This window comes from Pezoporus occidentalis, unplaced genomic scaffold, assembly GCF_034315485.1.
Source record: "Pezoporus occidentalis ecotype Australia unplaced genomic scaffold, CSIRO_AGI_Poc_V1 ctg17, whole genome shotgun sequence".
NCBI lineage: Eukaryota > Metazoa > Chordata > Aves > Psittaciformes > Psittacidae > Pezoporus > Pezoporus occidentalis.
This window is the reverse complement of record NW_026913531.1, coordinates 2,458,602-2,484,783: the sequence shown is the minus strand read 5'-3', so window position 1 is coordinate 2,484,783 and position 26,182 is coordinate 2,458,602. Positions and strand designations below refer to the sequence as shown.

At 38.7% G+C, this 26,182-nt stretch overlaps 1 protein-coding gene across 2 annotated transcripts in view; it reads right to left on the bottom strand.

Annotated features, from left to right (window-relative positions):
• LGR5 (leucine rich repeat containing G protein-coupled receptor 5) overlaps positions 1–26,179 on the bottom strand; it is a 90,414-nt gene extending 64,235 nt beyond the window's left edge. Inside the window, exon 1 of one of the 2 annotated variants that reach the window (XM_062613736.1) lies at positions 25,707–26,179. In XM_062613736.1, the coding sequence (XP_062469720.1) occupies positions 25,707–25,915 (209 nt within the window). In that variant the 5' untranslated portion in view covers positions 25,916–26,179. The remainder of the gene's footprint in view (positions 1–25,706) is intronic. The other variant, XM_062613735.1, reaches the window with a different exon arrangement.
• Between the last annotated feature and the right edge of the window lie 3 nt (positions 26,180–26,182).

Sequence of the window (26,182 nt, the reverse complement as noted above, 5' to 3'; positions counted from 1 at the left end):
TTTCCAAGATCTTTCTTTAGTTATTTCAAATGCTATAAAAATGCTGGAAAGAATCAGTCACCCTATTATTTACATGTCTTAAAACTTGTAACACAGCAAGTCAATGTCAGCACTAGAACATTTCCTGTGGGTAAACACCTGGCTCCACTGACACTGGCAGCAAAAATTCCACTGACTCCCATGGGAGAAGGATGTCATCCCAGGCCTACGAGTGCCTAATACCAGGTTCTACCCAATAGGCAGTATTTCACAGTTGTAGAAATGATGCAACAGCACTTCACTTTGCCTGAAGTAGTAAATATAGTACCACTGGGCTCACTGGGAAAACTTCTATGTACTTTTCCAGCCCTTTTTTGTTCCTAAAATCAACTGAGTCAAAGGTGGGATGCTGCTGGTTTGGGTCACCAAAGAGAGGAAAATGTAACATTTTCTGCTAACAAAATAATCCTTATACCTGTTTTTCAAGAGCGGAGGTTTAAAAAATCTAAGGAAATGGTTTATTCGGTTTCTTTCACTTCTGCACTGTTCATTGTTACAGCCTTTCTTTCTTTTCTGTTTGGTTGTCATACCTGCTCCAATTATTTGACTACTTTACTTTCCATTCCTGATGTTCTACTTCCAAAGTGATGTGTGAATTCTCCTCATTTTCTGTTTCTCACCCTTTCTTCTCCATAGCCTTTGCTCAATTTTTCTTTCAGTGAAGTTCAGCTTTCCAGTCAGCTCCACCAGGAAAACAGGATTACCTGGAATAACCTTTCTGGTTCTTTCTGGGTGAAGATGAATCAACATTTTGGAACTAATAGGCTTAAAACACTCTGGGAGATCTCTTAGAGGCTTAATTTGCCTTGTGATGAACAAACAGCACAAATGAACACAGCAACACCCACCTCCTACATGACAGCAACTGCTAATGACCACTGGTCCCACCTTGCAGAAGAGTTCACAAGACAGTACCTGCCACATACTGCTATTGCTGCACTCCTCCCCAAAATGGTGACAAAATAGATGCCAGCTTGAAAATGGTGCAGGTAGAAATGAAATACAGAACAGAAATAAAGTCAAGGCACTCACAGAAGAAGCAGGTCTTCTGCTAAGAGGTGTCATCCTATTTTACACACTCCTCAGAATCCAGTCAGCCTTCTCTTCCCTTTAATGAGGTGTTTGGAGTTGGTGGGATTCAGACCACACTCAGAGACTGCCTCAGCCCACATGCTGGCTTCATTTAACCATCCCATGTGGGGAGCTGTGTGAAGATTTAGAGAGGTGGCATTTGGGTCTCAACTTTCATGTACTTGTGGCAGACTGAAGAAGACAGCACCACATGGCTCTCCATGCATTAATACTGTTGCTATCAGAAGGACCGCAAAGGGGGTTTTGTGGGCACTACTTTGGACTGAAAAACACAAACCTGTCAGAAACTTCCTGAATAAAGTCCCAATATATCTTTGCATGATCCACTAGAGATTCCAGAGGGATTCTTTTTCTAGAACTGTCCAGAGGATGCTGCTCCTTTTTTTATTTATGCAGTTTTATTAAGCTCTTCAGAATTTCCATCTGCAGATTCAGCACAGCACAAGAAGAAACGAGGACTTCAAGCCACTGTGATCTTAAATTAAAACCCCTTTAACAAAAACAGGAGCATCTAAGGTGTCTTTTCTTCTGACCTAATCCCACAATGAACAGTTTTTAATAAAGGCATGTGGTTTGAAAATGAGCTTGTAAATAACCATAGAAAAGAAAGAACAAAGAAACAGGCTTTTAAATGTCTGTGGAAAAAAGACAAGGCGTTATTTTAAATAATTAAATTCAAAGCTCAGGTGATTTGTCTTGTCATATGTATAATGTATGAGGTTACATTTTTTAGAAGTCAGTGTTAAAAGAAGGAAATGGTAGGATCGCTAACAAATGCTATAGGGCAGAAAGTCTTTTCTGGACAACTTTTCCATTAAATAAAATTTCAAACTTGTATTTTGCCATTTCCAGCTCCCATATTAAAAATCTATTAGCAGAAAGCCTATTGAAAAGCTGACCATGAGCACAAGAGACTTTTTCTGGAAACACTTCCATTCAGTTCTCATGCTTGAACAAAAGCAGATTAGCACATTCAGTTATATACAAACGCCTTTGAAAGGGACTTCCCCCCCCTTTTCCACAGCCACGCGTTTCAGGGCTCTATATGCTGAAGGAAGCCAGTGAAAGGTTTGAAGGGGTGGGGAGACCAAGGGCTTCCACCGAGCTCCTTCAAAGTCCTCGTCTTCTATAGTGGGAGGATTTCCCTCTAAATCCCTTTCAATAGCATATTGATGGCTTTGAAAGCTTAAATGGCATTTGTCAACCATCAGTAAATCTTGAAAACTGTTTCTGCAAATAGCCTAACTCTGAGTCTCAGCTTTTCCCATTAATCTGTACGTAAGGCCACTGAAGACTTTTTCAGAGCCTAGATAATGCCTGGATTAAAAGGTCCATTCAGAAGGGAAAACTTTAGCATTCACCTTGTGTACATAGCCATTTCACCAGTGGTATTCATGGGTTGTTATTTCAACTCTGCATTTGTCCTGCAAACAAGACATTTTGCCACAAAGACTTGGTAGAGACATTCTTCATTGAATTACTGAAACCTAGCCCCATTATTTGTCATGGCTTGTTATTTTTATCAAGTGTAATCAGTTCAAATAGGAACCCCAGACTGACAACTTTACAATTATGTTACTATTTTAAGACTGGAAGCTATGTTTTCTTCTAATTCAACAATGAAACTGATTAAAGCACAACCTGATTGCTTTATCTAATGAAACAATCTAAGATTTCCCTTAATCAGCTGTCAGAAGACTTTGTTTTTTATTGAAATTAAAGACAAGAACTTTATAAAAATCATTATTCAACATTTTAACTTTATGATGTTTTAGAAAAGTTTTATACATTTACAATGCCTAATAATTTATAACATATTACATACTGCTTTGTGTTTGCATTTTGCAATAATACTGCATTAATATACCTTTCTCCAAATAAAACAAATGGACAGACTTTAAACCCTCAGGACCTCTGTCCCTTACACATACAAACCTTTTTTTTTTCAGTCTGTTCTTACATCTCAATAATGTTTGTGAACTCTTCTTTCTATTTTTCTTTTTCATTTTGCATCCAATAAGTAATACCAAAGCCAAGGTATGAGCTCTTTAGATGGGCACAAAGGATTTCACCATTATTATTATTCTCAAAATAATCAGGTCAAGATGTTTATGCATCACAGAGAAGAAGAAAAACAGAACAAGATCACACACTGGAGTCTCCAGGCAAATACTGAAGAGCCAGTGACACAATGCAATCAGATTTTTTATTAAAAAAATATAAATAAATTGGACCACGTCAGATTTTGCCCAGATAGATCTCATTATTTGAACAAATTGACCTTTCCCTCACACTGGACAATTTACTGTGAATGTCAAGAGCGCCCAGCCTGGGATCAGTGAAGTTCACTGGAAATCCCTTACAAGGATACACAGAAATTATCCTTCCTTCTAGTACTGTTGAAAGGGAGAAGCTTAGTCAAGGATTTATATCACATATTAAATCACATATATTAAAGAATGGAGACCCCATCTAGTTTGCTAAACACAGCCATCTAGAGCAACGCAAAACTATCCTCAGTTACCTGAGACATCCACATGGGCCTGCAAATACAACATTACAACACAACCTACTGCCTTTTGAACAGACAACTGAAGGCCAGCTCAGATACTGTAAGACATATCAAGTCACTCGATATCTACCTGTGCTTAGGCAATTGCATTGACCTCTGAGACTGAGATTCAGCTCCAAACACCCCTAAGTTAGCTGTCTGCATGTGTAACAAGCTTCTGGGTTCCTGGTGTAGTCAGTGAAATCTAGAAGGATTTGTCATCTTCTGATAAGTGACTTATTTTAGTCCAGTGACTAGGACTACACTGACTGTTAGGGAAGTGAGACACTGCATGCTCTAGACAGGTGCATTTTAGATAAGCTTGTGAATCTGGAGCTGAACAGCAGTTCAGTTGACTCCAAGAGCAACTAAATTACATAACAAAATGTATGCACAATATTTACACTAGTGGTGGTGCAAGGAAATTAGATGAAGAAATCTGCTGCTTTCATTACTTCTCTGCACCCATACGACTTAAGTTTTCTGACATCTGAAGCATACTCTAATGCCTGGTTGCTTATTCAAGCTTTTCTTTTGATGAAAGAAATTAGTTTTCTTTTGCAGGAAAGGGAGAGTCTTTATGAGTCTTTACTTTCATCAGTATTCATTAGGACCTGTAACTTGATTGCTGGGCTTTCTTTTTATAATAATTTCAATAGGTAGGTCTTCCTAGAAATACAGAATACTCACTAAGGATGACTTAATACAAATTAGGAAAACGCTAACAAATGTGAATGCAAAGTAGGCTGTAACAACACTTAAAGACTTTTGAAATTTTTCTCTGTAACGCAGCATGTGTTTCATGAAAGTAGAGCACAGGGTGCTGAGCTTCACACAAGTCTCTGTCTTGCAGTTAGACTCCTCTAGGTACCATGAGATGGAGAAGCTTTCTCTTCTATGCAGATTCTTAGGTGTCTCTAGATCTAGATACAAGCCATCCATTTTGGTAAGGTTAGTGCTCATGTAAGGTCAGCACTTTGCTGATGGTTTCCAGATGGCTCAGAACATGGGCAGAGCTCACACACATCTTCAAAAAAATTCTATGTAGATGTGACTTCATATGTGTGTTGAATCCTTTGGGACTAGATACAACTGATATCACAAAAGTGATATCAGAGTTCTGCATTTCCATATCGTCATGAGAATGTTACTTTTAAAACCCTTGGCCAGCTTTCATAATTAGGGTCAGTGTTTTCCTCCTGTAAGAGACACAGATCCTCTGATTTCCTCATGGCTCTGAAAAACTCTAAGAATTTAGGAAACAGATTTCCATGAAACTCAAAAAGATGGACAAAAGCAATTCCCCACCCTTCCTCAGGTTTGTGAACAGCAGCTGTAGGAATCTGCACTCTAGCACACACCCTACAGAAAATGGGATGCAATTTAAAGGTCTCTTGGGAGTGCCAGGGGAGCAACTTCTGCCCACCCATACCCATGATGGATATGTACTGGCAGGAAGGTAGGGAAGAATTTTCTGGGCTGATGTAATTATGCATTTGCTGGCTCCTTCCTCCTGCTCTTTTTGTACAGCAATATTCAATTATGCAATACTTTACAAAGAACAATATAAGGAATTAACTACTATTAGAAGTTGAGGAGACCACAGGGTGGGAGATGAACCAATTTTGCTGTGGCACTAAGCAATGCAATAAGGAAACGTAAGAAAATATAGGTCTGAATCTCGTATCCATAAGGTGGTGCTGCCTCCTTAAGCAAAACAAATAAATATTCCCAGGCTAACCACAACTCTCAGTGGTATTTCAATGAATGCTTCTACTTTTCTTTACGACTATTCCATCAATTTTTATTTTTGTGACCATGTTCTCACATTCAAACTAACATACCCTTTGCATCTGACATCACAGGTTTTGGAATACGAAGACTGCAGATGTTCACAATGCCAACAGATTTTAGGACACAGAAAGACAGAAAAATCTATTATCTACTTTAGTTTAAGACTGCTATCATATGGGAACATAGGGTTTCCCCCCCAAAAAAATACTATTCAATGCATCTTGCTGGCAGGGGAAATTAATTTTCCAAACTCAGTCTTTAAAGGATATTATTTTTTTAATAGAAGCGCCTTTGAGATAGAACATATGCCCCTGTTTCTCTATCCACACCATAAAATGTTTTTCCCATTCATCACAAATAGCAGGTTTTTTTGTTTTACTGTGAAAGCTTTTATAGAGCCTGCCTTCCTGAAACAGTGGATCTACAACCTCATATGGCTGTGGACTGCAATACCACCATAACACAAATGATAAATAGGGTCCTTATGCTTATCTAATTCTTCAACTATAACTTCCAAAATACAAAGAGGTAGGTAGACAAAACTATTAAGCATGTTGGCTGTAACTGCCTGCTGAACTACTGAATTAATACAGAAGATGGGGAAACCTGGGGGAAGATGAAATCCTTAACCTTCATTTAGTACAGTCTAAGGTTACATGATTCTCCTCTGCATTATTGCATAGCACAGAAGTATGTAGAAATGTGAAGCCTTAATGCCTATGGAAGGCCTGTCTGCCCTCTAGAAGAATGGATGTTTTAGGCCCCTAATGCCCCCTGAAATAGCTTCTATACCCTTGTAAATCAAGTTTGTGAAAGTGAGATAACTAATAGCTGAATAGAATTCTTTTCATGGACTATTTAGAGATTTGTTTGCTTATGATAATATGCAAATTACTGACAGGGCACCAGACTCCTGACTGGCAGCAAACACAAAAAATTACGGGAACACATATTCTTTGGAAGCTTCTTACTTTAATACTGGTTAACATGGCTAATACATATTTCCCAAACAATCTTCATATTAAAGACAGGAATTAAAAATGGGGGATTCCGCAGCCCATGGACTTCAGTGAGATTAGCTGAATGAGTACTGTTTGTCTGGGTAAAGAGAGCAGTTCTGTATTCTGGCATTTCATTATGCCTGCATATTAAGGGGTTTACAGTGAATCTTAGTGTCTTTCTGGGCATCTTGATTTATACTTCAAAAGAAAAGCCAAGGAGTAACAGCTCCCAGAAAACCTGGCTGAAGTATACTACATGAGAGCACATGTGTCAAGCTAACAGTCACCTTTTCAGCCCACAGAATCTCACAGCTGTTACCCAACAGAATCAGGAGACAGGGATATGCAGTTGATTTGGCTTTGGCTATGGCAGTTCTGATTTCACTATGTGGCCTTAGAAACCCTCACCCTAAAGCCTTATGGTAGCAGCAGATCCAGACTTAATCAACTACTGAATTATTCTAACGCAATTGTGGAGAAAGACACCAAATGCCTTGGGAAATCAAACAGCATCCTCAGAGAACAGCAGACATACTGTCTACATGGGATATGCTTTTTCCATAAAAGAGAACAGAATCTAAATATACTGAAACTCATGGGAAATTAATCTTCAGAAACGTTTAGCTGCGTACCATTATAGATCATGGTGTACAATGACATCTCAGCCCATAAAACCACCTTAATCAGGGCCTCTCTCTTACGGCACCATCCTATTTTCAACTCACAATGGTTTCAGATGAGCCAAAAAGGGGTACTTTGCTCCCACCACTACAATTTCTGCTCTTTTCTTTACCCTTTTCAAAAAACATGAAAGCATTGGATTGCTAATTACTTTTATCCAGCCTATAGGAAAATTAGTTTATCTTCCTGATCAAAGCAAATTAGGCAGATCATGGCTGATTAGAATGCAACAGTAAAATCTCCATACTTTCTATTCCACCCCCTTTTCTCTCAGAAATGGGGCCTGTGTCAAATATGTAGGTATTTCCCACGGCCAGTCTGGACTCTGCTTCCAACAGGCTCTGGGGCTGGGACAATGGTTCTTACACAGACACTGAAGTTCTTTAGTTCAGTCATTGTGCAAGGAAAGAACTGGTAACCCCTTAGCTAGCATTTGATGAAACATCTAGATTTACACATTTCCCTAATTGCATTTTTTGAATGTGAGTGAGATTTATCTGACCAGAGTTAAATGACCCCTTTATTCTACTACCCAAAATACAAACCTATGCTCTCCAGGCAGAGTTGCATTTGGTTATGATCCCAGCATTAAAATTTTGTTTTCACTATAGTGGGACAAAGCAATGCCTACCTTTACTTCTGAAAACACAGTCTAAAGAAGACTTGGCTAGTTGCTTCCAAGGTGGCTGCTGCACTACATTGCAAAACTGCATACCATTACTCCTTCTAAGTAGCTGCTTCAAGCAGCATTTTCTATCACTCAAGTATTTTACTGTTCACTTTTTACCCTTAATAACTCATTTCCCTTCAATTTGCATTCTATGGCTTTAATAGATGAAAGCCAAGCTATGCTGCTACTTTATTTATAACCAATTACTATAAATTAACAGTAAATCTCACATTTAGCTCCATTTAAACATCACTATGCAGCTGCCCATTTGAAAATAAAATGGTTGCCTTCTTTCACTTGAGTGGGCACAATACAAAACATCCATTGAGCTTTTCCTTTATTGCAGCTGCCAATGCCCAGCCGACTTTTAACAAACCAACCAAGCGGAATAACAATGCAGCTGCAACATTTTATGGTATTTCTGTTAGTTCTCTTTTGAGACTGAAGGTGTTAATTAGGAATCAAAGAATACAACCCTGCCAGCTTTCTTTCACAAACTATACACTGGCCACTGCAGTTTTCAGAAGAAAAATAAATCTAATAAAGGGACAAAAATGTTGTTTGTCACACCAGTAACGTGTATTTAAGACCCTTTGATCACGAGCTTTTTACGTAGTCTTGTCAGACAGGCTGAAAATATTTTTTCCTCTCTTTTCTCCTTTCTTTTGGCTTTTCTAAATACTGATTCTAGGGTTGTCTGGAAAGGTGAAAAACCCGATCGTAACTGGAATGCTTTACAGGTTAAAAAGGCTTTGCTGAGCAAGCCAACTTTAAATCAAATCAAATCAAGTCAAATCAAATCAAATCAAATCATAATTGTTCACTTTTCTAATTCAAGTGGAAGTTGTTTTGAAATACAAAGATCTGTTCCTGTTATAGAGTGTAAGAATCCTGTGTAGCATTTATTATTTTAAGAATTTAAAGATATGCAAGTGTTTTAATATTAATACACTGCTTTGTGGAATCTCATTTTAAACCACAAAAATGACAGTTTACAGACGTTGTAAAAAAATCCATGACATATTTTCATATGTATACCATCCAATATATATTCAACATTTTATTTATAAATTAACCGTAATTGTATTAGAGTATCATATATTCAAAGGTAGCAGCGTGAAGTCATTACCTTTAATCTTTAGTCAAAGTTAAAACCTGAAAATAGGTTTATGAAGTTAGCACAACTGAGAATTAGTCAAGCTTGCTGGCTTACCCAGCAAGAGCTTTCACTGTTAAATGCACAAATCATGCCAAAATCCATTAATCCTGCCAAGGAATGGCAGAAAGAAGCTCTGGTTGTTGATTTAATGATAATGAATTGAACAGGCTCTTAAGGCTACCTGCAGAGTTTTCTGAACTGTAAAACAAATAAAGTCAATTTTAAGAAATGCTTTTTACAGAAGTATATATAACCAGTTTTCTTTGCTTTAAACACTAGGTAGGAGAAGCAAGGTTTTAAACTACAATTCCACTTATCTTGTTATAAGTTTAATATAATTCCTTAGAATGTTATTTGCTGTTCGGTAACCAAGAAATGCAAAACTGGTTTGAAAATGTTACAATACAAACCTTAGTAACAACTAAGTTTGATCAATGCTGTCATGTTCTGTATCTCATGTGAAGTGCAATGGCAGCTGGAAGGCAGAAAAGAATATTCCCATTCTGCATACGGATTAAAGGAAAACAAGCAAATATATTTGAAATTGGCTGCTGTAATCATTTCTTACAATGCGGTTTTTTTTCTGTTATTGCACCATAATAGTGACACGGTGTCTAAAGGAATTCAATTATTCTTGCAGAAAGATGTCAAGTATATAAACACAAGACACACTGCTCTCCATAGGGTTAATAACAATTATTAGAGGCTTGTTGCTAATAATTTGGTGAAGTTCTGCTCTGACTGATATCTTTCATAGCTATTTCACAGTAAGCTGGAATTTTCAGTTGTAAGCTCACCCTCTTAAACATGGTCTTGTGTGGTGTACAGGCTGAGGATATATGTGTCTTGGGTGAAGTCTGCCATTAAGCACACAAAACATTTTAGCCGTGGGTACTTCAATATGGAGTAGAAAGGATTTTATTTTTCTTCCTCTAGTTTTGGAAAAGTTTTTTACCCAGTCATTATTTTGAAATTATTTGGTGTATAAACTTCGTATTTATTTGACTCACAAATTCAAGAACTGCTCTATGTGGCTGCTTTTATTGAGCAATGCCTGGGTGAAATATTTACTCTGGGTTGACTAATAATGCAAATGAACTCAAGTTCTCTGAGAATGTTTTCCTGTTCAGTTTTGCTGAATTCTAGACTCATCTGGAATAGTCTGAATAATTTATATTCTTCCTATTTTGAGCATCTCAAATGGAACTTTTACGAAGTGCTATGTTTATCAACAATACACAATCAAAGAAGGCAAAAGACTTTTGCTAATGAACACACGACTACAACTAAATCAAAGACAAGAAAATCTCATCCCTATGGTTTTTTGTATGCTCATTTTTGCATTGGAAACTGCAGTGGTACAAGGGTACTAGAAAAGTTTTCCAGTTCCCTTCAGTTGCTCACTGACCTCCCAGTCAGGTGTCCCTGCCCCTTCAGCTGTGCTGGTTTGGCTGTTTCTGTGGCTACATTCTAAAACAGATCAGTGAAATGAGATATATATTTTTCAAAGACTAGAAATGTGTTTCTTTTTAAACTGGATTATTTCACAGGTCTGCTTAGGAGCACAGCCCAGCAAACAGCTGAATCAGCACAGCCAGAAGATGAAGCGTAGAGCAGCAGAGTGGGAACAACTAACTTCATCAGGGGGAAGCTAACATGGGCAGCATCTAAAACTGTCTCTGCTGCAGACTCATTTTGTCTGAGTTTTCTATTCCAACTCAAATCTTCCAGAAAATTCTGAGCGCTATCTTCCTCCAATTCTGTAAATTCAGGACCTTAACTAGGAAAGACAAGCAGCTCCTACTCAAGGAATTCAGCTGCAGAAAGCAGGTTCTTTTTGCAGTGCCCTGCCCGGCTAAGTGAAACCGGCAACTGAGCTTCAGCAGCAAGTGTCAGGAGTCAGTGCACGCACACGCTGGCACCTTGGAAGTTCATTTTTGGTAGTCTACTTTTCCTGAACTGTTTTTCCACATAGATCCAGCAATTCCTAAACCTGTTACCTTTCACAGCTTGAAGAAAAAGTCCATTTTGGTTTCTTAACACTTTTGTATGAGAAGATTCTGTGCTGATAGGACCAGAAGTATATAGACAAAACATACCAGCAAATAAAGCATGTAAATCAAACTTTTCCTGACATCTTTCTCATCTTTTTCACTAGAGCACTAATGTTACAAGATTTCATTACTTATCCTCAAGTATAATCTTTGGACCGAATCTAAAATGTCCACGATATTCTCATTCAGTTGCCTTCCAGGCCCAGTCATGATAGTGAAAAACAAAACTTGCGCTCAAAGTTGGCTTCTGCAATGGAACTGATTTTTGATTACTCTGGATTTTTCTACTTTGGTAAGCAAATAATTGCAAAACCCCCCCACAAATTTTCTATTCACTGAACATTCAACATTTATTTTAAGAACTCTAAAGGAATTTTAAAAAACAACATAAGAGCATACAAAAAAAAAAAAAAAAGGCTCTTTTGTTTAGAGAGAAGATGAATACAATCTCCTCTTCAAAATGAGAAACAAACCTCTTCATGATAGACTCCTGTAATAATAAAGCTATCAATATTTAATACTTTAAAAAACCCTCTATCTGTATCTAAAAACCCTGTTGTCTTGAGGTAGCTGAAATGAGTATTTTGACAGCATTTAGAAAGGGTCAGTTCGCTCTCAGGAATAAGAATGTTCCCAACTATATGAAAATACAATAGGGCAGGGATTTGTTTTCACTTACAAGGTAACAGTTAAATATCTTCCAAAGCAACTAGGTGTGGCTGCTGTTCGAATGAGATATGGATTTAATTACCTTGGTCTCATCCATTCTGCAATCTTTTATTTTGTCCTTCAGAATACAGATTGCTTAGTAATTCAATTCTGATTACCCCTGGTTTAATTGCTTTATAATTTGTAGACTCTTCCATAGTTTTATAAGAGCTTACACAGTTCACTGTGATAACAAGACCACTCTATTTTCAGATTTACTTGTCAATAGCTACTTTCACAAAGAGGATGGACCTAGGAACATGACAGAAATATAGTCAGTGATCTGAGGATCAAATTTAGGCAGCTGTCTTATTCTCCGCTGTCCATACATTTGCAGTCATACCTTTGCTTGTTATCAATGTAGTTGTATATGTTTGTAGATTTCCACAGTGACTGCCAGGCATGTTTAGATGATAGAGCATATAAAAATGAATGTAAAAATAAATATTAAAATGTTTACCAGAACCTCTTTCCAGCCTGTACACACAACATCTGTACGTAGTCTACCAACTGCAGTTTAGAAGCAAATAATCTTCTTCATCTTATTAGTTAATGTCTTAAAAAGTGAGAGATGCAATTCAGACTCAACAGTTAGAAAAACCTTAAGAAAAGCCTCTTTCTAGTTCTGGAATAATGAGCTGAGAAGCTTGAAAGGTTTGTTGTCTGCTTTAAGACATCTCTTTTCTACTTTAATAGCTTAAAGATGGTAAGGATAAAGATCTTAAAAGCTGTATAGGCACTTAAGAGATGCAAATAGCAAACACAGACTTACTAAGAAGGGACCAGGCACTGAGTAGATAATATGGAGGTAATAGTCCCCCCAGCTGATTGCCGGATGTCACACCAGTTACACCATGATCTGTCTTCCCTTCTGCACATAATAACAGCTAGATCTGCAACTGTATCCAAAAGTGTGTAACCGCCATTTCCATGAATAAAGGATAACTTGGTAACCAAAGAAAAACTGAATGCATAACAGAACTTCAAAAGTATTTCCACTTTGACAGAATGAAGGATTCAGATACTGGAATAAAAAATACATTAATTTCTCTTTATTTTTTTTCTTATATTTTACACTTAAAGCTTAAGACTTAATGAGGGCATGGAGGATCTGCACTGTACAGAAGCACTGCAGCTGAAATCATTAACCTGAAGATGCATACATTTGCTAGTCTGCATTTATTTATGTCTCCAGAAAACATAATGCATATAATAAATCCAGTCATTTTACCAGAGAACTTTACCAAGAACTAGCAAAGCTTGTAGTTATACTGAGGTCTTCTACATGTGGCAGTTTAAGAACTGTCATAGACACAAGTTTTTAAGATCCAAGAAGAGCCAACGATTCTGCTACTGAACTAAATGATAGTTAAGACAGATGTTCATTATTTTTAACAGAACTGGGGAACACAGCTTCACTGACACAGCTGTGCACCAATTCGAATGGGGCTCACTTGTCTCTAAGTAGCCCCCTCAGGATGAGATAATGGTGTATAGCAAACCTCCTCAGAAGACAGAGAAAGACATTTTACATTCGCTCCTTGACAGCTCTGACTAGTGGAATGGTTCCCAGGATATCTGTGAGCTGACTGCTTTTCTAAAAAGCAGCCTTAGGCCTTTTCTACTTTCTTCGTGAGCTGTGCTGCTGTCCTAAGTAACCTCAGAAGGAAAATATTTTAAAATGGCAAAATGTACCTCTACCCACCCCTGCCAGGCCTGGATTTTAGAAGCCGCATAAATTCTACTCCAGTATCCCTTACTGCATTCTTCTTAATTAGTATCTTTTCAAGTCAAATGCATCATGTGCTTTGTAAAATACTGAAAAAGTAGCACGAGGTACAGAACTGGTGTTAAAAACAACCTTTTATTCATTTTAATATCACTCAACCTTACACATTACTTAAATGGTGACACTTCAAACGTGTTTCTCTAGAGCACTGTGTTATTTATTTAGAGCAAACTGCAGCTCTATTTCATGTCATGATTGAAGACTTTATTCCATGGTCTAATGTGTATTTTAGTTTGCCTACTTTGAATTTTTATCCATCAATATTGTGTCTTATGTTAACATGTTAATACTCAATATATGATTTCAATGTAATCTGTTCTGCAAGTGTTTTACAATTTTAAAATTAGTTTATGATCTCATGCCAGCAGTAAACCTAACCATCATCTTGCCTACCAGAACATTTAATTATGCAGTTTTACGAAATTTGTCAGTCAGAGAAACCCTTTCAACAAGATTATTACCAATATGACAGAAATTAAAGAAATAATACTCAAAGGAAATAAAACTCTTGATTTTACTTGCGCTGCATTATCTATCCTGGTGGATGATTATGTAAAAGGAAAGATGGTTATCTGAATGTTGTTGCAGTTTCTTTCTCCACATTTAAAACCCTGTTCATTGAGATCAATCTCTGTGAGCAGTTACTGCTTTACACTTGCCCTGACACATGGCAAAATATTTTAAAACTGTCCTGTTTAACTAGAAGTGAAAAACATATACATATGACATCATTAAAATAGTCAAGAATTACATGCTCTGAAGCAGCACTGTAGAATCAGAATTACTATACAACTTCAAAGCCTCTTTCTCATACTGTAACTACTGAGAAATTCCACATCATATTTCATCTTCGTCAATAATGGTGCCATAGTGCATAAAGAAAAACTTTGAGTTCCCTTTGTTCTGTGTCATTCTTCCCACCTGGTGCAGCCCAGAGCTGTTTCTTTCAGGTCTTGAACCATGCCTTCCCAAAGTGCACCCAAGGTCACTGCAGTAGCAACAGGCCTGCTCTAATTGCACCCAAGTGGACTGACTCAGGCGTTTACCTGTCACACTTTTTGAAGACCTCAGTTTGCCTAATAAGCCAGGAGCTGCTCCACAAATGAAGCAGTGTACAATACACCAGTTGCTTTGTCAGCTCTTTAGACCCATCTTCTAAAGAGTCACACTGGCTACTAGTGATCCAAGGAATTTCATTGTGAATGGACTAGGCTAGCAGAAGTCAGATTAATGTCTAAACCTAATAATGAATGTTAGATTACCAAATGTTTTAGTTGCTGGAATTGTTTTTGATAAACACCATTTTAAAGACAGAGACCAAACAGAAGGCTTATTTAATGTCTGACTTTGTTTCACTCTGTTACAGCTATACATATATTTAATTTGCCTTTAATGCTAGTAGTGGTATTATTGACTGAAAGAATATAGACATAAAGCCTTGCTGCTAAGGTGTATTTTGTTTTCCTTTATGTCTTTCTGCTATTATTCTCCTGTGGCTAGGACATCCATCTGTTTACCAAATTCATATTGCTACATGATGATGCACAAAGTGCTTATTTTCATTTGGTCTAATCTTGATCAGTACATATTTATTGAACAACCACCTTAATGCTGTCTTATAAAAGTTGTGAACACTTTAATGGAAACTTTCCAATCTGAGATAATCAAAACCACTAATGAATGTCATTCCAAATTAATTATTATCATTGTGTACTTAAGTAATTATTCATTCACCAAATGTAAAAAACAAATCTGTTTGTGTGCTCATTCAATATATGGTGATATTTGGATAAACAGTAATTTGCTTTAGATTAGACTCACCATGACCCAACAGAAACTTCTACAATAAAACTGTGACATAGCAGGAGCTCAATCTGTATCGTTAAAAGGAGTTTCAGTTCTAGTTTCATTGGGAAACAAACTGGTTCATAATTAGTCTTCACAGGCCTTTATCAGTAGAGATTAAACTAGCAGTATGTTGACAGCACGCAGCATTTCCCTATATACTTCATACACAGACATACAACACTAAATAATACCATCCAGTGAATCTGGATATTACAATTTCCTTGTGAAATCTGATGCTCTTGCAGCACTGCTCTATGGTCAGACAGGCAGGAACACAAAGCAACATGACTACAAGATGCTGTGTCCATGATTGATGATAAATGTAGAAAGCAGACCACATCTGGCTTCAGGTTTACAGGATTCTTCCCAGATTGACCAGAGACAGCCATTGAAGTTAGAACAGCTGAGGCACCAATATGTACAGAAATGACATTTTGATAACTCTATTTGGTGTGACAGTTCTTTCTGTCTATGATAAATGGAATGAACATATTCATAGCACTATGCAAGCATTCTGAAAAAAATCTGTTGCTCTTTTCATTGAGTGCTATCAACAACAAGGCTGAAAAAGGAAAGAAAATCCCTCCTTCCTCAAACTGCTGGGAAGTCTGTACAGTTGACAATATCTCCCTGACACAACACAACTCTCCTGCCAGAATCTACATCCAGACTCAAGACAATAATGATCACTTGGCTGTATGCCTATAAAAAATAATTTGACTTCTATTTATTTCGGAAAGGCAGACACAATGCGCAGAAGTAACAGAAACTTTTCTGTCAAGAACTGGCACATGAAAACTGAAGTGAATGCTTCATTTTAATTATATCAATTAATGCTTTTCCAAAAGCTTCAAATTTTTCTAACTGAATTTATTTTAGCAGCACCAATTCTACACAATTAAGTTAGCTGCATTAGCATAAGCAGAGCAAAAACTACCTGAACTCTTTCTTGGCGTAAGTCTATTAATTAGAATGAAACACATGTAATGGCATGCAGAGATGAATCTGTCACTGGGTCTTTTTTTTCTCCATTCCCTATAATGATTTATTTTAAATATTCCATCCAAATAATCCTTGAAATACTTGTGCTACAATATTCTTCCACATATATCTGTTTCTACACAATTTTTTTTATTTCAGATGAAAGATTTTTGTCTCATCAGTATTCAGTAAGCATTTGTTTTATTCTAAAACATGTATTTCTAGATTTCAAGAATGTGTTCAACTCTGTTCTGTACTGTCTCTGGCCTTTGGGTAGATAGGGTGTTCCAAGATGCTCGTCCTGCCCTTTCTTTTCACATCTTCTGTCTTGGCCAGAAAGAAGTAAAGTTCTGGCACTCAGGACTTCACACTACTCTACATATGTACAGGCAACAGGTAAGAGGCAACGTGAAGCCTCCATATGCTGAGGAATTTTTAGCCTTCCCAGATGCTATTTTCAGACCATGAGCTTTCACATTGTCCCTTTTCAGTGCTAGGCCTAAATAACACCACATGAGCCCTTTATTCTGCTACCAATTACTCTTCCACAGTGCACCACACTCAATTTTTAAGATCACCCAACAGCAGTACTGCAAACCCTTACTCTTCACCCCACCACAACCGTATACTGAGGTGTTATCTCTGCTAGAGCCAGTTAGTCACAAATGTTTCTGGTAATAACTATGCCATGGTAACTTACCCTACAAAGGCTCATTGCAGACACATGGCACAAACGTAAACTGCAATTTGCATTACTGCCACTTCTCCAGAGGGTTTACAATTGCTTGAGCTGCCTGATGAGAGCCCCATTTCACTACTCTATAGCACTGATTCATATGGATTCCCAAGCTACCTGCCATCTCTCGTCACAATGCATTTTTTGCTCCTTTGTTAATCCTCCTGTAATTGTATGTGCCTGCTGCAGGTTAGAGTCAGTATAGTGAGGCTTTATGCAAGGACAGCAGGACTGGAATTTACTCCCTGAGACCCTTGTCAGGTCACAAGGTTGAACCTGCACTTCTTTCAGCCCTCTTCCAAATCCTTGTCTTTACACAACTTCAGCATGATAGCAGACAATACTTCCACACTGCATGAAGCATATGGATCCTCTATTTCCTTGTCAGTAGGTCAAATATTGCTTTCAGATGTCTGCATAGACTTCACTTCTTCCTGTAAGAATCTTACGTATCACAGCCGCATAGACAGCCATGAGCAAAACTGAAAGACAGATATACAGCATTATGAAGAGAGAAAATCCGCCAGGATTTCACCTTATTTTACCATGCCGTAATCATAATTAGAACCTCATTAAGTGTTTTTAATCTACAGATCTTCTGCATTTATCAGCCACTACCAAATTAGTCAAACTCAGATGTAGGTAGTTGCTCCAGCCATCACATATATAGAGTAAGACTACAAAAATGTTGCATGATTTGCTTTAATTTGTAAACTACTTCATTACTATCCAGGAGCAGAACTCACTACCTGAATGCCAGCTATAGCTATCTGATCATACTTCCTGCTCCCAGAAGCAGTTCCTGCCCTTTCCTCATGCTTCCAAAATAGCAATTTCTGTGAACCAGGGTGTTTAAGAAACTTTGGTTTCTATGCCTTCAAAAGGATGAATCTCATTTCTGGACACTGGACAATTTGATCTGGCCCCAACACAAACATACTGCAACCTCATCATTTGCAAGACCACAGGAGAAAGATTTAATTTCTGAGGCAGCCTCCATGCCAAGCTGATCAAGGATCAAGCCCAAAGGCAAGTTACTCATCAAGGTGGTTCAGAACAGGTAACTTTCAGTGATGGGTGAGAAAGAGTTTTGCCTTTCTTACTTGCTTCCGTTGCCAGCTATGACCTATTTCTCCCCTAAGGGTACACAGAGACTCATTTACAAAACTCACTGAATGCCAAATCAGTGCAGTTACACTTCTCTTAATGCTGACATCATCTCACATCTGTTCTCTCATTCACTTAGATTAGCATTTATATTATCACAGGATCCAGAAGACATAGTATAACTGGCATCGTAAGCTGCCTACCGCTGCAGAAACTGGGAGTTTTGTTTCTGTGTAATACTAGAACTGTAACTATTCCACCCTCAAACAGAGAAGACTAACTAACTAAGACTAACTAAGAGGAACTAACAGGGGGAAAAAAAAAAAAAAGAAAAAAAGGAAGAAGTAGTAGTCCTGAACCCCAGCTTTACTTTTCTACCTCCTAACCCCCTTCATAAATATAGCATCAAATTATTGTACACTTTTCATGGGAAAAGTTGCATGAAACAAGCACACACAAAAAAAATCATAACACTTAGAAGGTTAAGTTTAGACACAATCATTATACAAATTAAGTCACAACCCAGCAAATACTTCAGCATTACTTAGGCACTTAATGCTTAAGTTGGGTAACATCAATAAGCATGGGTACTTTCAGTAAGAAAGCAAGCATTTATTCAAATGTCTGCAAAAGGATGGACAGATTTTTTTGTGGTGGGAGCTGTACTTGTTTGTACTGCATTAGCCTGATGCTTGTTTTTCATTTGCTCAAACTCCACACACACACATATCACACACAAAATACTGTATCCCCTGTACAAAAAGACAATACTTCTATGCTGTAATGCAAAAAGTTGTTGCAATTTTTTACCAAAAACATGTCCTTAAAATCACTTCATTGCAATTACATAACACTGTTGAACAACAGCACGCTCCTGATTAAAGTAAATATTCATTTTATGTACGATTTTGGACAATTTTGAAAGAACGGCTTTTAAGCAATTTGATATGCATAATGCTTTAGGCTGCGTAATTAGACAGTGCAGCAGAGCATCTTAGTGGAACTATTCCACACAATGAGTTGATATTTGCGGAAGGGGGTAATCGTTTTAGAGCTGTTCAAGGCTTTGATCCAACAAACGTTTGTGCATGTGATTACAGTGGAACCATTCCTGACACTAAAGTTAAGCATCTGGGTAAGTATTTGCAGGTCTGGAGCCAAATCATACAATTGGGCCCAAACTAAGAGCCCATTTGTTACCAATAAAATCTTATTTTGGAGTGGTTGATTACTGTAATTGTCACTGTTGGATAATGTTGCACTTCAGAATAGCTATTTCTTGCAGCAGTGTCTAGCCATGAAAATACAGCTCGTCCTTTCTCAGACGGAGCTAAGTGCTATGTCCACCACACCAAAAGCCCAAAGCTCATAGCTAAAAGCAAAATATGAAAACTGTAAGGTGATACAGAATGTATCTGTACTCAGACTGTGTCTAAGCAAAGGCCTTATTAAGCTGGGGACACACTCTATCAATTCCTGGGGATCTCCACTGCTATTCCATTTCATTTCCACTTGGAGTTCCAGGTATTGCTGGTGCCTAACATAATACTAAGTGGCTTGTGCTCTCTAAGCTTGAGTGATCGCATCTCTCCAAGCAGTAGCTTACGGGGTCTTTTTCATCTAAATGGCAAAGACTTTCAGGACAGTCTTTCTATTTGTGTGCTGCTGCTTTAATATTCATTCCAAGGTCTCCAATTGAAAAATTCCATGGTGTTGTCTATAGGTTTTTAGAAAAAAAAACATGCTTCTTGGGACTAAAATCAGGGGTACCTCGAGTTACTGTCATGTATAGTTGAAGCTTTTCACTGTCTTAGCTTTATGCATTTTTTATTTAAACCTCGATTCCAAGAGAGACAAGAAGGTAGCACTACTTCAACAAGTAACAACAACATTGTTTCAGGCCCTACACCTCCCCAACAACATTTATTTCTTTTATAATTCTCCAGGCATTAAATTTCTCACATCTGAACAGTAAAACTGTACAGAAGTTTCCCAGGTCTTCTCAGTAAACAGTACAGAGCATGTAGCATAAGGATTTGCCACATGACTCGCTAAATCTCTGAGGAGTAAGCATGCTTTGATCACATCTCATTCTTTTTAAAGGGTATTTTCTTCTAACTGAAGTCTGACGCAGGTTTGGTATGTTGAAAACACCACATCATGTTCTGCCCTTAGTCAGTTTACTTGGAGCCAAGGAGCCACACCTTATTTACCATGATTTTTACTGGGAAAAGAATCAGATCTGCTGGACAGTTCAAGGACGTCAGATAAAATGCCATAAACTGTATTAATTGAGACCATTTAAATAACCAACAGAGAATTAAGAAAGCAATGCATGCAGATGAAATATTACTTTGGCCAACAAATAGAATAAAAGAAAGCAATCTGGGCTGCTGCAGAACTGGTAGCAATTTTAAGCATTTGAAAGACAAATGACATTGGAGAAAAGACCGGGTTAACAAGGGAGCACTTGGGGAAAGTCTAATCTCTGCTGGCATGCTGACTGGGAGGTCAGCTCAGTGCACGCGTTCTCAGCTGGAGTCAGGCTCCCTCTGCCCAGCCAATTGTCCTGTGCACTTAGGATACCAAACCAAATTGAAGATGCCTTCACGCTGCCAGCTTCCTTATACTCTACCAGCTTCCCAATTCTCCCTGTCAATTTATGTTGCGTTTCTACAGAGCAAATGCTACAATGGAAAGACCTAGTGTGCGAGTGCTGTTTTTCCCCCATTCTGAGCAGCACAAGGCTCTTTAGGAAGCAGTGTAAAGAGTTATTTTTAGCACTGTATTCTCAAGTGGGAAGAGTGATACTCTCTCTTAACTACTTTTTAAATCCAAATTTTTCACAAAGTCACTCTTAATTGACACGTCATGTTTTGAAATTCAAAGCAAATCCCTTGAAAACTGGCAAACATGAACTTTACATAGCTTGTTATTTCTTCAGTTTTTAGGAACCTCTAATTTATCTGTGCGTAGATTTTACCTTCATATACCCACTATTGCCATGAGTAGAGAGGGAATGCTGTTTTATTTTCAAACGGGATATTTAACACTGAATTCTAAATCCAGAACCTGGATTCACCTTCATCCTCAACTGGTACAAGACTCAGATTTTAACTGAAACCACATGGCAATTATTTACTTCACCCTGAAAGGCACAAAAATGGTTTATAAAGTTTGTAGCTATGTAAAGAAGTACTTTCTAAGAAAGGCAGACATTTTACTAATTACCAAACACCTAAATCTTGTCAAGGGATATGGAAGTTGTAAGACTTTATAAAGCTTACTTCTCTGTAGGAAGTCACCTTGCTGCTTGATCCCACTGAAAAACTACAGTCATTCCCAAAGCATCTTAGATGAAGATTCAGACAAGATTTGCATTTGCAACAAGATCAGAATGACTAAAATACTGCAAATTTACCCCAAAGCATTGGTCCTAATGCTTTTTGGGTATTCCTAACATAGAAACAACTATCTTATTTCAGAAGTGTTGTTAATTTCTGGGAATGTACTTCTTCACCACCAAAAAGTAAATAATTTTTTTCTTCCAAATTGTATATTGCTTTTTCTGTTTAGTAGTCTTAAACACTTTCAGACACCCAATAGAGCTTTGACTGTGCTATACAGGAATATTTATCATCAGACACAATATTGTGGCAACAAAGGAAGCACAAGGCCAAAATTTATTTGAAGACTAATATGCTAGGAACATGATAATATGCACTGATTTCTTCTTCATAGGTTTTGCTGTAATACTATCATAATTCTGAAATACAATTTTTCTTAACAAATTATTTCTAATAATAATTAAAATTACATGAATCAGATTTTCCCTAAATGTTTCATGAATATTTACATTGTACTCAAAATTAAACTTTCAAAATGCAAATAGCACATATCCCAAAATAACTCATTAAGTAAACTATAATGTAAAAAACAACATACCATATGTTGCGATATTTATACATGCCTACGTCAATCTAAGATGGTAACATTGTGAAAACGTTCTGCTTAATATTCCCCTTAAAATACTCCACTGAGTTTATTACTGAGAGTTTCTGAACACAAAGAATAGAGCATCTTTCCTGCAATTTATAATAAATTTACTTTTCTGTGCTATCCAGGCACATAACATCTCAGAATCTTTAAGAGCTACCTTATATAGTGCCATCACATGAGATACAAAACCAGATTTTTTTTGTACTCATCATACTAGATATTCTTGAGCAGGAGTTGCCAGATTTTACACTGTTCTTTAATGGGTAATTATTTAGGAGAAGTAGCGTGAGCCTGTGGTTAAAGAATGGTGTTTGGATAAGGCATTCTGTCTTTAATTACTGGCTTTGTCATAAACTTTACCTCTAACTCTGAGCAAGCCCTTCTGCCTCAGTTTTCCACATCACAGTAAATGGTAACAGTATTTCAGTCACTCACAGGCTTGCTCTGAGAATTAATGAGGGTCCCATGTGCAAAAGACCTGTAGATCTTGACTTCTTCTTCTCACTGTGCACTGATAGGAAAGTGACATGTTCTTAATCTGAAACAGAGACTCAGTGCTGCCCTTCACCAGCACATGGAATTCTCATTTATGTCAACATGAATTGCATTAAATACATTGAGCACATTATTTAGCCTAAAAATAAAGAAAAAAAAAAAGGAATTGAAAGAAACTCCTGGATTCTCCTTGTCTGCTCTTAAAAAGTCTAACAGTTCATGGCAGCAGACATACAATCATAAATTAAAAGATTTTTGATGAGAGGCATGACTTGCTCCCTGGGAATATAAATGAGAATGGAGAAATGTGTATCAGGTCCATCTGTAGACTACATTTAGCTCTGTTGCAAGAGCACCATCATAAAAAACATACAAAATTCAGTCACCATAATATATCATGCTCTGCACACATTTGTCCCAACATAAACCTTGATGGCCTCAGGATTTCAATTTTTCACAAAATCTCCGCTGCACGCCAAGAAAACATTTACTTTTTTTTTCTATGTGAGTACCCAGATTAGATAAAAATGACAGAAATTTAGAATAAAAATCTTTAAATGCCCAAATGTAACACAAGGTAATACTACAGACCACTTTTGCACATATATCTACTGTGTAAGAGTGGAATCAACTAAAGAAGATACGGTTTTTCACTAGAGAGTTAATGTGAGTACACAATTTTAACCTCCTCCTTTGATCTGAAGTAAAAACTGTCCTAGTGCAAAAAGATATTTCTGTTTTTTCTGGAAAAAAAACCCAAACAAACAACAAAACAAAACCAACCCAAACGCAAAACCAACCAAAAAGAAAAAAAAAACCAAAAGAAAAAAAAACAAAACCAAGGAGTTTCTGGTGGGCCACTACCAGTCTCAGGGAGGCAAACATCTCTATAAGAAGCAGGCATGTTTTAAGATTTGCTATTGCTTGGCCATCTACAAACAATGAAACTTGACAGTTCTTTAGGAAGGCAGGCAGGAGCTAGAATTTTGCATAATTACTCAATAACTAATCAATCCAAGGATAACAGCCTAGTAAATTTGGAAGAGGGTAAGTGTAACTGCCTATGTGTATGAACTAGTCATTTATACTGTTAATACTGCCTGTATGCAGCCTTGGTCATTTAAAAGTCTGCCTGTCCCAGTGGTGTTTTTTTACTTCTGGGCATATGCTACTGAACAGCATGAATTCTTGACAACAGAAAGACATCCCTCTCCTGAAGGACAAGAGGATGTAAAAAACAAAAGTGAGGACCAGATCACAATCCTACTGAGAAGTAGCTTCCTGGAGGTATGTATCTTTTCAACAGCAGAAGACCACAGCAGTCGTATTTTGACATTATCGTGCATATTTATGTTCTCTTTTTCTTCATAAAACAGTCAAACAGTGGGTTCTCTAATGTTTTTCTTTCGAGTTTTAGCATTTTTCTAAGCAACCAAGAATTTAGGGCATCTAATTCTTGACACAGGGTATGTACAACTTAAGTGTGCCTTTATACCTTCATTATCTTTCTGCATATGACTTTCTAAAGCACCAGAACACATTGTGTCTTGTGTATACCCCAAATCCTGACCTGCTGCTTTTGAAACCTCTGGCAGACTTCATATGTGTCTTAGAAATTTTATCTTCACTACATTTTGCTCTACTGTAACTAGTCATTCAGTAATGCTGACTCCTGCCTTTTAACATTACTAATAGCTTTGATTTTGAAATGTTTATAGTTAAATAAGCCAAAACTGTTCTACCTAGGTAAATTTCAGGAGAGTATTTACATGCATAATATTTAGAAAAGTATTTTAGCTGCACATCCTCTTTCTAAACCAGTGCTATTTTCACTAAACTAAGCTTTCTAACCCTTATTTTTTTTGGTTGCACTTAATTTCTACCTTCTCGTCATGTTTGTACTTGTCTTAGAAGGGGTGTTTCTAGTTTAGTTTCATCTACTTTCTCAGATGCAGCATATGTTTTAGGTCCTTTGGAGTATGGCATTAACAGAGAAGTGAGTTCAGAATTACCAGTTTAGTACGCCTGACACACAGCACTGTGAAAGCATCTTTACAGTAACCATAGTAGCAAGCATGGCAACAGCACGTCAAAATACACGGGTGGACAAACACATTCAGAAACAGACGTGTGTGCTGGACACAGAGGATTAGCATTAGCTCAACAAGCTATAGGACATGCAACCACAATGAAGTGCATGAAACTAGTAAGGAGAGCACCAGAGAAACACTTTTAGCGCACCAGCACTTTTGACACCAAGAGAGGCTAAATGAGGACCCTTCTGCCAAAAAGAATAAAAGAAACGAAAAGTTTCCCCGGACTGTGGGGCAGTGTTTTTATTAATCCAAAGCTCCTCCATTCTCACTGTCCCTGTCCCTACATGCTATAATTCGGCACGCCCGAGATGCAGAGGAGTTTCTCCGCAAGCACCGCAGCCGGAGCAGCGGGGATGCCCCCCCGCACAGTGCGGCGGGTACTTGGAAACTGAGGGAGAGCTCCGGCGAGGTCGGGGGCTGCGGCCCGGCTACGGACACAGGCACCTGCCCGCACCGGCCTCCGAGCGCTGCCCGCCTCCCGGGAGCCCGCTTTATTTATTGCCTTTCCTCAACCCGAGGGGAGATCTGTTAAAGATTAAATCAGCAGCAACCGCAGTTCAAAGCCCTGTCCCGGGAAGCAAAGGTGAAGATAACGTCCCTGCAGATCGAATCGAGTTTCTGCTGTTGCAATCGCTTTTAATTACCCTCCAAACGGCGTATCATACAGCGATCCTCCAGGCACCGGACCCGGCACCGAGATAGCGAGATACCTACAAACCCGCCCGCTGATTAAAAACCGATTGAAACTTATTTGAAGTCGGGTGTTTTCGGGCAGAGGCTCGGCAGTCCATCGACCCCGCGCGCCTTCTGTCACCACCGGGGGCCGGTCCGGGCCCTCCCGCGGGGTGGCCCCGCCGCTGCCGATGCCCCCTCCCCGACCCGCCGGCGCTGGCTGCCCACACTTACAGGTAGGAGGTGAAGACGCTGAGGTTGGCGGGCACGGCCGTGAGCCCCAGGTCGGAGCAGTCGGCGCGGACGAGCATGCCCTCCTGCTCGCAGCGGCACGGCGCCGGGCAGCCCCGCGGGCGCTGCCCGCTGCCCCGCGCTCCCCGCCGCAGCCCCGGCAGGCAGAAGAGGAGCAGCAGAAGGAGGAGGGCAGCGCGGGACGTCGCCATGGGGCTCGGGGGGTACCTAGAGCTGCGGGTCGGTGGCTCTCATGCCCCGCGATGCGGCGGGGGCGAAACGCGGGCGGCCGCGTAGGCTCGGGGAGCTGCTGCTGCGGCCGCTCCCGCGCCGCTGTCTGTAGTAGCATCTCAGCTTACACGCTGCTTTAAAGCCCTCGAGCCGGCACCGCGCGCCCGCTGACGCCGCCCCAGCCTTGCCCGCCGTAGCGCGGAGAGCCCTGCCCGCGCCGCCGTACGAGCTAGCGGGTGGGGGCGGCC